Here is a 16,016-nt window from a genome sequence, read left to right on the forward strand (position 1 = left end):
GATTTATGAGTGAATGATGCATGGGATATGGCATGTCCAAGTGCATTCACTATAATCGTACTGCTGCAAAACCTCCACTCCCCAAGTACTGGCTCAGTTGCATTATAGCACAGTACCACAGCAAAGAACAGCCACCAATTCAAGCATTCACTGGATTTGTTTCTTTCCAGGAATGCACATACTCTTAACATATTTGGTGCCCCATGTACCCAAGAACTGGGTAACTACTTCTAGTACCATCATTATATTCTCAAAATTACTGATTTTTGTGGCTATGATTGTGTGGAACAAAAAAAAAAAAAAGCTCAGTTCAATTGGGAAAAAAAACAATTACTCAAACTAAGCACAAACATCTTTTGAAAGAGAATCTATCATTCCCAATTGCCAGCAAACCTTAACTGATGTATGCTGAGCCTCACTGACTCCTTTTCATCAGTTATACCCAGCATATTCGACTCACAGGTGGCACATTCACAGAGTAGACTTTCAGCAAGCCCCAGGGATCAAAAGAGCTAGCCTGATTTATCTGCAAGCAAAAATCAATCTTAACATCGGCCAGTACCCCACTGACGTCCTTCCATTGTGTAAGCTGCTAAGTAAAACTTCTCCATCTTAGATTAATAGTGTAATACTGAAAATAAGTTTAACCACAGCACTTAATCTTTTATATCACACTCCTCCCTCCTCTTTTGTTTTGCGCATGGTTTACATGAAATCGCAACACAGCACTGGAAGGCTAAAATGAGGTGTACACTCCAGAGTTAGGGTTTTGCTGTTCACATTAATCTTTAAATCACCTTATGCCCTTGACTTGGCACTGTTTCAAAATCATTACCAGATCAGTACAGGCATTGTTATAAAGAGTCCTCATCAATGGAGGTACCTTACCAAAATCTTAACAGCTCCATTTATAAGTGTGGCTGTCAGACTTTTTCCGTTCTTGCAGGAATTCCTTTCCAGCCTTTCAATACCAAACTCAACCAGATACTTTTAAATAGAAAAATTCAAATACCAGTTTAAGTATTTGATATTCAGAATCCTTCCTTTAAAAGCATCTCAGTGTAGTAAATAGAACTATATTCAGTATCCACAATATCATGCACATATGCACTTTATTAAAGTAACAGAAAAGAAAGGCTTTGGAATGAAGTCCCTTAAGGAAAGCACTCTGAAACAGACTGTCAAAATAACTATGGAAAACCCACAGATAATCTCACCCACCCAATAGCTAAGAAACAAACACATTCTTATGCATGTTTCATTTGAGACAAAGTAACATAGGTCACTAACCAAACTTTACACTCTATGTATCTGGTGTACCAAAAAACAACCCCAGTGGTACCACAGTTTCAGAAATCTCTTGTCTTCACTGAACAGCTGGTACATAGTAGGAAAGTAATACAAGACTTGTAGTTTGGTGACAGATCAGTGAAGATCCTTCCCGTTTACTCTTCATACTTGGGGTGGAATGGCCGAATAAATAGTCTCTGAACAAGACTGTCTACATGACATTAATTCAACACAAGACTAACAAATACTCTTATTTCCACACCCTCTGTCTGAGGTCTTTCACTTTGTGAAACTCAAAGTATTCCAGTCAGTTATATATGATCTACAGTGGCTTTGTCCAACTTTTCAAGTTGAGAAGGTCAGGTTATGAAAATGCATGTATACAAAATGCAATTCCCAAGAGGAAAGAGAGCAGGTCAAGCCCAGAAATGTTGTTTGCAAGCATGAACCCCAGTGAACAGCAATGCCATCCCACAGCACTTCAGTTGTAAAGACTTTGGTCACAAGAAGTGTTCAGTGGGTCTAAGTAACAGCAGAGTTTATGTAAGCTTAGCAGTTTTCTTTACAAACACAATGAAGACAGAGCATTCATTAAATATAAAAGCAATTTTATAAAAACACATCAGAATTTTATTGCTTGAAGAATACAGCATATGAAAAAGCACAAGAATGTCCAAAAGAAAGGTCACAAGGATCCAAACATATTACACCATACATACCAGATGCAGTAAAATGTTAACCTGAATTCTGCATCAGAAAAGAAAGGTGTGAAAACATATCTAGTAGTATTTAAAAGGAAAAGACTCATTTAAAATAGAAAGTGTGAAGGTGTTACAGTACAAGTTAGAAAAGCCAACACTGCACATTAACATTTTATCACTAGACTAGATTTTCTACCTTTGGTACTTAAACCTTTACAGAAAACCACTTCCTCAGCTGAATCTTGCCAAATGCATTTCATAAAGTAGCCATGAAAGGTTTTTTGTTTTGTTTTTCCTGTTTAAACATAAGCATTCAAACCAATACTTTTCTGAGTTTCCACTGCATCAATGCATTTAAGGAAGTGTTCACATTTATACAATATGCAATTCTATTTATCTCCAATTTAAACCAGAAGTCACTATGTGACTGAGATGCGAATATGCCAATTGTACTCTGTTCAGATCTCCATGTAAAAATGGGAACATCACTTTCTGTCTGCATTCTTATGTAAACAGACTGCTGCAGCCCTCCTCAAGAATTCTAACTACAGCAACTTGCAGAGGACACCAGCTAATGAAACAATCCACATCGTTAGAGAGCTATGGGATCATCTACAGCAGCATGCAAGTGGCTTTTCTAGTCTGCTCAGATTAGTGTACCAGAAGATATGCCAGTATTACTTCAAGTAACACATTAAAACTCAGCAATGGACACTACTGTGCTTTATTCCAACACAAAGAACAGCTGCTCATCCATTAATCAACAGAAGTTTCAAATCAACTATCAAAAGGACTACTACATCATTTCTGTTCCATGTATTGTTGATCACTCTCGGGGAACAGTTTAATCAAAAACCTGGACTTACCTATGAACCAATTTGAAGGAAGAAAATGTTATCTTTCAACAAGGTATTTTAGTAATCCAGTGGCAACCTAGTCTGGAGAATGTTAGCGATACGCTGACAACAATGACTAATCAAGGTTAAATAAATTCCCTCTTTTATAGTAAGCATGCTCTTAGCTTCAGCTTTTGCCATCTTAGGCGTGAATATTTAAATCATTCCCAGATACATCAGTGGAACTACACCCATTTTGTTTCGCCAAGTTCCAGCTTTACATTTCAACAATATGAATAGTTCTGGACTACGAAATACCATCAACAACGGTTAACATTAAACTGGAGTGAAATAATAGAAGAGTTAGTTCTTCAAACCAGTCAGTCTTTGTAGTGAAATACTCAGTTAGGACTGTCAAAGGATGTCATAATAAAACCACGGGTTTTTTTCCACCCCTATACAAAAAAAATGACTGAATTTGTACAACTCCTCTTAAACATACCTTTCCCTAACTTGGTGAAAATGTATCTTTTTCAAATTTTAACAGTGTGGTATTTGAGCATATATAATATTTATTGCCATATACATCCTCATTTTAAAAAGTAAGAATTCAGACTTTACTATGCTGAACTCTGCTTTTTTCCCATTAAGAGTTTACTGGCTACTGTACCACTCCCCCACCCCCAAAACAGTTAAAAATTCTAAGTAAGATTTTATAGTTTAGTTAAAAGGGAAGAAATTCAAATGTGGATTTAGAGCTTTTTGTATAAATCTCACTGTAGTTTATAAACTTGTTTATTGTAACACTGTTTATTGATCAAATAAATGATGCAATGCTATCTAAAATTTCCATATATACCATTAAAAATCCGAAGTTGATATGATACTGAACCTTAAATCTTCAAGAGTTCAAAAAGAGACAGTTTATACATGTACAGCACACAACAGCAGACACCCCTAGAATACCAATTGCCAGTCCATGATGCATACAAACTTACAGGTAAGCATTCATTTCACTGTTTTCATTGTGCAGGAAAAAGTATTTCTTAGCAAAGACGAATTCAGCTGGTGAATTTCAGATGTCATCTTCATCATCTTCATCCTGAGAGGATCCTGCCTGATTGGATGCACTGGCTGAGGCAGCAGCAAGCTGTGCCTGTTGAGCTGCTTGTTGCATCTGTAGCCATTCCTGCTGCGCCAGTTCTGCTTGCTGTTGTCTAGCCTAGAGACATGAATTTAATTGTTAAGTCCATACATAGCTTGTGAAGAATCTCTTGAGCACCTCACCTTAAAAAACAGTTTCATTCACACCTGCAGATTTCTTTTGTATAATTTTTATTCATTTTACTTATAAAAACACATCTAGAACTGTCATTTGTTTAGTATTTGTACCATGATGTTTTAGCTCTATTCTCTCCTTCCTTCTGAAGAGGACACTATTCAGAGATATACAGTTACAAAACACATGAGACAGGAGCAAGTGTACTTAGGGTCCATCGTAAGGACTGTGCTGAGCCACTTCCTAATGGAAAAATTAAGTGAGGCAAAGCAATGGAAATTTTAGGCTTTGATTTCAAGGGACCTTATGATTTAATCACATTTCAGGGATGAGAACAGCCCTACTTTGTTGATTACAGATACTAAAACTCACAATTATGAAATCATCCAATTGCACCACAAAGGCACACATTATTACAAAAAACTTAGAAAGCCATTATCTTCCTTTGCTAAGCAATATTTGAAAAACAGAACAATGCACAGTCTTCTCAAATTCAGGTATGCAGACTGAGGAAGGCTTTGCTACAGAAAGGTACAAGATGCTCTAACAACATGACCTCTCATTTTCCTATCCAGGATTTTCACTTGGTTTTTGGCAACTATTGTTGATTTCAACAGCTTACTAGTTAATTGTGTTCAAGTTATAACTTCAATTTCTGAGACAACATCTGAGTGAACATTCTATTTTGAGTGAAAAAGTTATTTCAAAATCTTCAGTCTTCTACTTTTACAAGTCATCACAAAGATTGTAATGATTTCCTTTCTAATCCCATTGCACTCACTGAATTTTCCTGGTTTTTTTTCCAAGCATCAACAAATTTCAGTTTTTGCAAATTTTAAGATGCCAAAATATGATGCTTTGGAAAGTGATCAAAACCAGTTTATCTACTTGGCCAAATGAAAAAGGAGTCTTCCCTTATTTTAAGTGCCATGTTTCCTCAGTCTGTTCTAGCATTAATACAAAATATTTTTGCAGAGGTATAAATCTCTTCTCAATAAAGACTTCCCAGTATTTCAAAATTCAAGTGGCAGTGAAGTTACAAGGTTTGAGAAACAATTTAAGACATTGTAAAGTTTCCAACAGAAGAAGACAACAGCATCTGTACACACAGGAGAGGCATAAATATTTATCACACACAATGTAACAGGAGAGCTCCCTATTGACCCTGCTACAGTTAAGTTTACTGTACACTCAGTGAGATGACTGATACACATACATGCACCAGGAATCAGAGGCTCAGCACTTCACACTGGATGGATCATTTTGTCAGTGCCCACCCTCACTGTCATATTTATATCAGCCACTTCAAAAATTGGAAGAAAGGTAATAAACCCCAAACCATTCAGCTGTATTGATGAAGTCTTATAACCACCTGGCAAACTTAACTCATTTATTGCATAGATGAACTTCAGTGAGGAAGCCTCGTAAAACCCCCAAATCTGTTAAGGGCCTCATCTTGCACAGAAACTTACAGACCTGCATGAACAAGGGAAAAGCCATTCCCGCCTTCAAATACTTACAATCATCCAATTTACAGGAATCAAACACTCATAACGTTAACAGGAAGTATTTTTAAGCTACAGCAAGAAGTCAGTATTAGTGGCATGTTCCAGACTATTAACAAGATGGCACAAATAAACAGGCACTTGTGTAACTGTTGTTAATAATTACAGTACCTCCAACAGCATAACACAAGTGGTACTGCTGAAAAACGAGGCTGACATTTCTGACTAAGTAAAAATTTTTCCAAACTCACAAGAATTATAAAAAAAAAATTAAATCATTCTTACAATCTTGGATGCATTGTCTTAATTTAAACATTAAGGCACAATACTATAGAATTTAAAAAGAACATACCTGAAGGGGGCATTCCTTAGATAAAGTGTGGCTTACTTTAGGGTGGCCATGGATTCAGCATTTACGTTTTTACTTAGTAGACAGTACTACCCTTAACACACTTTATTTTTGTTACTTTTTTATTTGGTATACAATGCTAAGTCATTCAAACAAATTAAAAAGACAAAAAAAGGGGTATTAACCTGTTATTTGCAACTCTCTCCCTTAATTCAGAAGCAGCGTATTAGTCTTTCTAATGTTAGTTCAGTCAAACTAAAGTTAGGCACAAGCAAATTTATCATAAGTATTTCACTGCACACAGACAATAGCTGTGTGGTAGGCTGAAATTTTAAGTGCCTTCAAATGTATCACGCAATTAAGATTAAAGTAGTTGGCATGCTGTAATATGAAAAACAAGCTATTACTTGTTTTAGCAAGATAAAAGTATAGCGAAGAGGGAAGAAGGACACAGTGATCAGACATTACACACAATGGAACAAGCACTTTCAGCAGAGGAAATAAAGCAAGCAAATTGAGAAAGTAAGTTTCATGCCTTAAAATAGAGTAAGGGGAAAGAGAAACCCAAGATAATTTTCACATCACTTAGAGAATGATGGTGTTATTAAACTAAGAGAATAATAGAAATATGGTGTGGAAATATGCATAAATAAAATTGGCTTTTAGTTATTTAAACTTTGAGGTCTTCACAAATTATCTAGGAAAGCTGAGAGGGGAGAAGGCTGGGATGACAGAGAATGTGTGTGTGTCTCTCTGCACAGTATTTGCAGGAAAATGCTTTTCCTATGCCTGAATTGCCTCTTTAAAAATTTATGCATGAATTCACTCAATTAGAGTCTCACCAAAAGTAAAGGAAGATGAGAAAGGACAACTTAGAAATTTTGAACAATTAAATGTTTCTTTCAAAGCCTAAGAAATAACATTTGTGCACTGATGGTCAGAAACAGAAAAGATGCATCAAAAGCAGTCATTTCCTAGAACACCAGCTGTCACTCTTTTATTTCCTCAGCCAAGTAATTCCTAACATATTCTCTCCAGCAGAATGCAAATACATAAGAGAAAAAAAAAAAACAACCATGCTTTTTAAACCTAGTTTAATAAACTTTGTTTGCATACCAAGTGCTGTATGTCAAATAACAGAAGTAACAACTAGCATAAACTTATTTGTTGACTTCCCTCAGTTCAAACAGGCCAAGGTCAATAGCATCCTAGATGTCACAGCAATTGACAAGGAACGGGATACTTCTTGAGGTGTGCACATATTTTTTGTGTCACTAGATCTCCTGCATTAATAACTCCAACCTCATCAGTACATGTATTCACTTCTTGTGAAGTATAACAGAAGCTTCACTTACTTTTGCAAACAATTCCTGTTGCTGCCTTAGAAGCTCTTCTTCCGGAATGCCGAGGTTCTCCAAGCGTGAATTGGCCTTTCTTCTCTTTAGTGCTACTGTTTTGCATTCTTGCAAGACTTCTTTGACTTCACTGATATATGAGCCAAACCCCAAACTTTCTAGTGCTAGAAAGAAAGAAAGAGAACATACTATTTATCTTTTACAAAGTTTTTGATAATAGGTATAAATTTCTCCATTTAAGAAATTTCTTCTTTTTTAAAAAAAAGCAATCACTTGTCTATCATCTGGTGACAAATCTGTGTTCATAAGAAGATCTGACAGATATATTCCCTGACTCTTCTATGCCATTTAATGGTCCATGTTTTCAGGCTAGAAAAATGAAGGCTGCAAAGCAGCCTGCACTTGCAGAGGATTCATGGCTTTCTGATACATTTCTCTAGAGATAAGCATGCTTCTTCAAAAGGCATCTTTCTCCCATCTTCTATATATCAGAATCAAGCAGAATTTATACAACTAAGTAGTCCTCCCTATCTGAATTGTTAACCTTTAGTCTCTCAGGGATTCTGTCTTTCCAGTTCTGTTGTAAGTCTTCAGTAGAAGGTAAATTAGCAACCAGTAACAGAGCAGAAGCAAAATGGTCACAGATCCTTCATTTAGGCAAAAATATTGCCTTAGACCTACTAATTTTAGCTTTTATCTGTTAACATCTAAATTTGTCTTTCAAGCACCAAGGTAAAAATGCATCATTTACACATATGAAGTTATACAGAATTGTGTATGAGCTCTTTAATGTTTTATTTCTCAACAGAAATCATTTTATTTATCTTCATGTGAAAACATATTCAGAAATTAAAATCTTGCACTTTTATCTGCCCAAAGAAATCTGAAATGCAGCTATATCCTGCAACAACAGGCTTTCTGAAGAGCACACTAGTAACAGGAAGGATTATAAAACCCCACGTGTGACAAAAAGCACACACTCTATTTCCTGATGTAGTCACTACGATACGCCTTCAAACATACACACAGCCCTAAGTAGAACTTACTACAGAATATGCTAGAGATATTACATAAACACAAATTATACTAGAAACAGGTTCAAGTCTCAGTTTAATAAACCACCTGGTTAATTTCCAGTATTTACATAAATCAGAGTTTCCTTCACAGAATGACAGTTGTTTTAGTCTTTATCTTACTTTATTTCACTCTTACATCACAAGCTATTCAAGAAACAGTACTAAAATAAACTGCATAACAGCAGTCAACAACTTGTTATAAACAAGCTCTCGGCTACACTAACTCCAACTATATTCTAACATTAATTTTGTAAGCAACATTTTCTTATGCATAATTACAGCAGCATGCCACTGTATCATACAACAAAACAATAACCCAAAGGCATTCACTAGGTTTTCAGCTTCCAACGTGCAGTCAAGGAGACAATTAATACACTGTCTTCAACAGGGCATTACAGTATAGCTCTCTAGTCATGCAGGACCACCATTCCTTTAGCAGATAACATTTGGCAAATGAATTTACATAATACCTATTTCTTAAGAAAAACAAAGTTAAAAGACAGACTGATTTAGAGATAATTAAATTACTCCAGAGACAGTATATACCAGTTCAGACTCAGCCCACACACAGACACTGTTCAATTAGTCTACAGTTTCTATGAACCCAGGACAGAGATTTACCAAAAAGCCTTTAGCAACTCGATTAATCCAATCTCAGAAGACAGGAGGCAAATCCGCACCTCATGGTCCAGAACTGGTTTTCTAAGCAATCTATATTAAGAACTCATGCAATTTTAACATGTAAATGGCATATACAGTGACTAAAGTAATATCTTTTTTTAACCACAGTATAAAATTTTAAGAAAAGTGTAAAATTTAAGACTCTACAAGTCTAACTTCACAAAGACAAACCATCATAGCAAAAACACATGGGTGTTCATCAAAAGAACATTCCCAGTGATTAAGGTTGGCAATCTGCTGCATCAGAGTATGAACGATGGCCCAATCTGCAGTCAACAGCAAGGTGTGTTTTTAAGGAAATTTTATATGGCCCTTAAAAGAAAGTAAAGTAATGCAAAAGACTTGTACAGTTATGTACTGAATATAACACACACACAAAATCCTAAAGAAAGCATGTGACATAAGCAAGCCAGATTTGCACAACTGTTCATCATAATACAGCTATGAAGAGCCATATATGCACCACAGGTCTAGTGCATCAACGTTCTGCTGGCTGTGAAATGACTTGCAAAACTCACTAACTTCTTGAAACACATCAAGGCTCTACAGAACACTTGCACAGAATAAATATCAACCCCTTTATACCAGCACAGTGCTAAAATGTGGGACAAGTCACTGCTACTTTAGCAGAGCTACTGTCAGTACCCTAATAGCTCATGAAAAGAAGCTACAGGATTTCCCACCAGTCCACAGCCTACCTTACTGCACAACAGGTTTGTGTGTAGACAAAGTAATTAAATGAATCAAGTCCATTAAAATGTCAATGTAACATCTCACCATTTTCAGAATTCAATGGACGTTCAATTTCTCATAAAAAAGCCTGCTTTGTCATGGCTCCCATAACTACCAAAAGAGGCTATTTTCTGTTCCAGGATGGAAGGATATTCATTTGCTTATTAGAGCTTCAGATTCACAGCTGGGTTCCTCATGGTGGGATTCAGCAATAAACACGAAGACTCGCTCCACTTAGGACTGTTACACAGCCTTGATGCTTTTCGGCACTCTCCAGGGAAGCTGCTTTGTGTTTCATTGCTAGCAGTGAGTGCTTGGCAAAGTCTGAGTACATCTACCAAATCAGATCTCTCATGGGATGCAAGAAGCCTCTGCTTTTCTTTCCCTGTGCTGTTGACAGCACTGTGCCAGTCAAGTGTTTGTGCTACCACACAACGAAACACAGCAGCAACTTAGTCTATCTGAATCTTACCCAGTGGGAAGGGGAAAGAGTTCTAACCCAGCACATGGTCACACAATCATTTTAACAGCGCAGCAAAGGAAAGGGTGTCTTAAGCACCACTGCTGCCTAACTCTTGAGTACAGTGACCAAGTACAGTTTCACACTATCTCTAATGCAGTCCAATGGCTGGGTGGCACCAACTGCAGTGCCTCTTTCACCTTTCTCCTTCCCAATGAAAAACCCTTCCTGCTCCTTGCTTCCAATCTAGTAAATTCTTGTTCACAGGAACAGTCAGATCAGCAAACTCATCTGACAGAAACCTGTGCTTCCTCCCTTGATTCTCAAAGTCAGTTGTATTAGCAATTGCTAGATCCAGCTCTAGGGAGGGCACAAAAGGATTCCTCTTGGCAGCATGCTGTGTTTACACTGGACCAGGTTCGAGGCCATTAGCCTCATCCTACTTCTAAAGGAACTGGTTTAAGCATTCAAAAGGAACAAGATATCTGGATGATCACAACAAAGATATTTGAACTACCTAATTACTTAGCATCCTTATCCAGAGTTACATTAAGAGGCAATCAAAGCTACAAGTATCTAGAATGTGTGAAGATGGATAAAAACACTGAAATAGTACAACTGATACACATTTTCACTGGCTCCAAAATGAGCCATCTAAAACCTCCTACCTCACAAAGGGATCATCTGCCAACCAGCCAGCATCTGGAAGAAGCCAATAGCCCATACATCTTCCTAAAAACAAGAACAGCAGAAAATCCAAACCCCATTCCTATCTCTGAAGCATTACAAAAAAGTTTTCCTTAGCAATATTTGACAAAGAAGCACAGATCTAATGTGGAACTTTTTCCTGACTCTAAAATCTTGTAACATAAAGACACAAAGCCCAATAACTTACTTGGTTTGGGTCCACCTGCTGATGACACATGTACACCCAAGCGTGAATATGCAAAACCACACATTTTAGTTTTGTTTTCAAAACCATCCAGACTAATCCCAGGGCAGAAATAGGTAAAAACTTTACTAAAGACCACCACTAGTGGGCAAAAAATACTGTCATTCATTATTGCAACCCTAACTATTTTATGATTCTATGATATTCCACAACCTTAATAAGTCATGTCTGGTCCTGGGTTAAGAACTGAGCTCAAATGTTCTCGTGGTCACTTGAAGAACCTATCCATTAAGAAGCATCATCTCCAAAGTCTGCTTCCACATGCAAGTAGGAGTTTTACTCTTTACATCCTGAGCTTCTGTCATGCAATTGTGCTGCTGAACTTCCAGATTTACATGTATTTACTAATACTAAAGTTCATACACACCACGTATTTTCTTTTGCTGCTCATAATCCAGTCAAGTATTTAAAATTCTTGTGGCGAGCAAGCTGATACAATCTGAAGGAATCATTTTGTTTGCTTGGTTCAACCAGATAATCCCAAAAAAAACAAATAACCAAAAAACCCACTTTTTCAACTAACTTGATACCATCACAGTCCTGAAAATAGCTTAGCTGTACTGCAAATGCTGCACTAGACAGCACAGTACTTTCCACTGTTACTACTGTAAATTTGCTTCCAGCAGACACTGGTATCAACAACCTTTTGCCTTAGCAACAACGTGAATGATTCCTGACAAAACATGTCTGCTGCAGACTTAAGGATGAGCAACGAAAGTCTCTGTTCGTCGCAAAATTTAAAGAACAGCAAATGAGACACAGGCAGACCTCGCCTTTCACTGAAGCAAGGGGAAAAAGTCAACAACAGATGCGATGGCATCAGTCACGTTTAAAGGCTTTCTACAATAGATACGAATACCCAGTACTACAAGGATAGCCCTAGAGAAATGTGCTTTTTATAGGATCCAGACAGGACGACTCTGAATTAAAGGCTGGGCCCCACAAACTCAGCCACGCATCTTTGTCACCCTCCAATTAGAAAGACATTTAACACATTCAGGATCCTAAAACATCCTGTGAAAGAACTGTGCAGAACCACTAGTCCTGAAGCTGACCTCGTTTCACAGATACAAAAAGGACGAATGGGTTTAGTGACTTCACCCAGAGCATCACAGACTTCTCCGGAGCACTGGAAGAGGGCTGGTCCTGAGCACGCTCCGCAGCCGCTCTCACCACACAAAGACAACCTCCCCTTACAACGCGACTGACAAGACACACTCTACCTCCAGACCCTTATGGGACCCCCCGCCTTTTGTGTTGTACAGAGGTGAAAAACAAAACACAGCGGAAGCAGCCGCTCGGGGACGGACAGGAGCGGCCCGCAGCCGAGCGGGGGACACAGCACCTACCCTGGATGACATGCTCCGGGGAGATGGTTTTCTTCTCGGATTTGTTGCAGATCTCGTTGGCCTCCGAGGAGATGAGGTGGATGAATTCAGTGCAGCAGTTCACCACCAGCTCGCGGGCGTCGTTGGCCACGCGGACGTTGGGGAGCGTTTCTTTGATCATCTTGTTGATGGCAGCCCTGGGGATGGTGAGGTCGTCGTCGTTGCCCGACGACGAGGCCATCCTGGCTGAAGCTGGCTCCCGCGCTCACGGGCTCCCCCTCAGACGCCGCGCGGGCCTCCAGCGCGGAGGGGGGGGGGGTGGGGGGGTGGGAGGCGGGCGGGGCGGACGCTGACGACGGGGAGAGGGAGGGAGGGAAGAAGGGCGAGTGGGGCCAGCGGGAAGCGGGACTAAGGGGTTGCTTGGGCTCAGGGCTCCCTCGGCCGCGGCGCCTGCGACTGCCGCCTCCACCACATCCTTCGGGGGCTGGCGCCGCCGCCTTATGAACGGCTATGGGAAAGGCGAGCCGCTAAATCACCCCTGTACAGCGCACTACGGCTCGACCTGGCTCCCTCGGCGGCGGCGGCAGCAGCGTCCGTCCCGGTGGTGCGGACGGCCGCGAGGCGGAAACGGTCTGACTACGGGCTCGACCTGCGAGAGACGTCACTTCCGCCGGAAGCGGGGACGCGCTTCCGCCGACGGAGAACTCCCGCCCCGGGAGGGCCGGAAGGGCCGGCAGGGCTGTTGGCAGCACGTGCGGCTGGCAGCGGCAGTGGCGAGGGGCTGGGCAGTGCGCTGGGTCACCCCCACGGCTAGGCCGCTCCCTCACTTCCGCAGCAGCAGCTGCCGCACAGCCCCGGAAAGCGCCTCGCCCGCGGTTTACCCAGGAGCAGCAGGCCCCGAGGCTTCACCTATACAGTGGTGTTTGCTGCCTTCACCTAATCGGTAAACAGTACCGTGAGGGTTCTATGGAGCAAAGGGAACCAAAGCACAGGGCATTTGTGGAAGGCCCGTTAAAATCCACAGTCCTGGTAGCACCTTGCTGCTTTGTACTGAGACAGGGAGGCACAAAAGCACAAAATGTAATCAGTTCTAAGTAACGTTAAGTTTGATGGCTTTGTAATGGAAAATAACTGAGGTGCTTGAAGACAGTTGACATAGGTTTAGGTCCTTAGGACGTTAGTACAAAAAGTGTAAGAAAAACTATAGAAAAACAGGACCTGGGGATGGGGAGTATCTGGGACTAGCAGATGTCCAGGATGGGTGAAGTTAAACTAACTGATAGGTAAAAGGACAGGATGATTGCTATGTTTGTGGTGGTAATAAATCCATGAAGCTGGTGTAAGCATCTACTGGGGAGTATCAGGGACTAACAGATGTCCAGGATGGAAGTAGTTAAACTAACTGATAAGTAGAAGGGCAGGATTATTGCTGTGTCTGTAATGTTAATTAAACTGGTGCTTCAAAGACTGCCAGAAGTGTTGGAAGATTCTTGGAAGAAGTAAACAACCCTCAAAGATCTCCATCACATTTTTGTATGCATGCTGGAAGTTTTCTGGAAAATGATGTAATTCATGTGTAGCCTCATTTGAAAAATCATGGCAGTCAGGTGAAGTTCCTGACGACTGGAAAAAGGGAAATATAACCCCCATTTTCAAGAAGGGGAAAATGGATGACCCAGGGAATTACAGACCAGTCAGCCTCATCTCTGTGCCTGGCAAAATCTTGGAGCAGATTCTCCTGGAAGGCATGCTGGGGCATATGAAAAACAACAAGGTGCTTGGTGACAGCCAGCATGGCTTCACTAAGGGGAAATCCTGCCTGACCAATTTGGTGGCCTTCTATGACGGGGCTACAAAAGTGATGGACAGGGGTAGAGCAGTTGACATCATCTACCTGGACTTGTCCCACACGACATCCTTGTCTCTAAATTGGAGTGTCATCAGTTTGATAGGTGGACCACTCAGTGGATAAAGAACTGGCTGGATGGTTGCACTCAAAGAGTTGTGGTCAACGGTTCAATGTCCAGCTGGAGACCAGTAATGAGTGGTGTCCCTCAGGGATCGGTGTTGGGACCAGTCTTGTTTAATATCTTTGTCGCTGACATGGACAATGGGATTGAGTGTGCCCTCAGCAAGTTTGCCGATGACACCAAGCTGTGTGGTTCAGTTGATACGCTAGAGGGAAGGAATGCCATCCAGAGGGACCTTGACACACTTGTGAGGTGGGCTGATGCCAACCTCATGAAGTTTAACCATGACAAGTGCAAGGTCCTACACCTGGGTCGGAGCAATCCCAGGCACAGCTACAGGTTGGGCAAAAAGGAAATTCATGGTAGTCCTGAGGAGAAGGACTTGGGGGTGTTGGTTGATGAGAAAATGAACATGAGCCGGCTTCAGTGTGCGCTTGCAGCCCAGAAAGCCAACCGTATCCTGGGCTGCATCAAAAGCAGCGTGACCAGCAGGTTGAAGGAGGTGATCCTGCCCCTTTGCTCTGCTCTTGTGAGACCTCACTTGGAGTATTGTGTGCAGTTCTGGTGTCCTCAACATAAAAAGGACATGGAACTGTTGGAACAAGTCTACAGGAGGGCCACGAGGATGATCAGGGGCTGGAGCACTTCCCGTATGAAGACAGGCTGAGAAAGTTGGGGCTGTTTAGCCTGGAGAAGAGAAGGCTGCGTGGAGACCTCATAGCAGCCTTCCAGTATCTGAAGGGGGCCTACAGGGATGCTGGTGAGGGACTCTTCATTAGGGACTGTAGTGATAGGACAAAGGGTAATGGGTTGAAACTTAAACAGCAGAGGTTTAGATTGGATATAAGTGAGAAATTCTTTACTGTTAGGATGGTGAGGGACTGGAATGGGTTGCCCAGGGAGGTAGTGAATGCTCCATCCCTGGCAGTGTTCAAGACCAGGTTGGATGAAGCCTTGGGTGATACGGTTTAGTGTGAGGTGTCCCTGCCCATGGCAGGGGGGTTGGAACTGGATGATCTTAAGGTCCTTTCCAATCCTAACTATTCTGTGATTCTATGATTTAATATGTATGTATGCCCAGTGACTATATAAGGATGGCCTGTATAGCAGTACAGTAATACACATTAGGAGGACCTACCTGCCCTGTCTCCCAGTGCCGCAATAAAGAATAACTGCTTGTCAACTTGAAAACTTTGTTGGTGAGTTTGTTCCTGGAGTTTTCTCTGAATCAGTACTGGAAAGGCAAAAAACATGGTAGAGCAGCCCAAGCCAAAGCTGCAGACTGGAGACAGACATGCAGGTGTGATACTGATGTGCTCCTGCTCTTGGCCAAGCCAGAACCCTGCACTGAACCCCAACCCACAACAGGACAGTGACAAGGTCTCTGGCTGCACTGTGGGGTCAGGGGTATGAGTGGCCATGCTCTCTTTAGCCACAACAGCACTACTGTCATGTAACTCCTGCCTCTCCACTTGCAGCCTAGCTGCTATTCCCACCTCTCC

General features: G+C 40.9%; 1 protein-coding gene across 1 annotated transcript; it reads right to left on the reverse strand.

The window, feature by feature from the left end:
• Positions 1-1,894: 1,894 nt before the first annotated feature.
• On the reverse strand, positions 1,895-12,851 carry DR1 (down-regulator of transcription 1). Its single transcript, XM_005153929.4, has 3 exons — positions 12,566-12,851; positions 7,316-7,479; positions 1,895-4,049 (listed from the first exon to the last, which is right to left on the reverse strand). Exons 1-3 carry the CDS (start codon positions 12,783-12,785, stop codon positions 3,903-3,905), a joined length of 531 nt encoding a protein of 176 aa, XP_005153986.3. The 5' UTR covers positions 12,786-12,851; the 3' UTR covers positions 1,895-3,902.
• Between the last annotated feature and the right edge of the window lie 3,165 nt (positions 12,852-16,016).

The sequence above is a fragment of the Melopsittacus undulatus genome, chromosome 6 (genome assembly GCF_012275295.1).
Source record: "Melopsittacus undulatus isolate bMelUnd1 chromosome 6, bMelUnd1.mat.Z, whole genome shotgun sequence".
Classification (NCBI taxonomy): domain Eukaryota; kingdom Metazoa; phylum Chordata; class Aves; order Psittaciformes; family Psittaculidae; genus Melopsittacus; species Melopsittacus undulatus.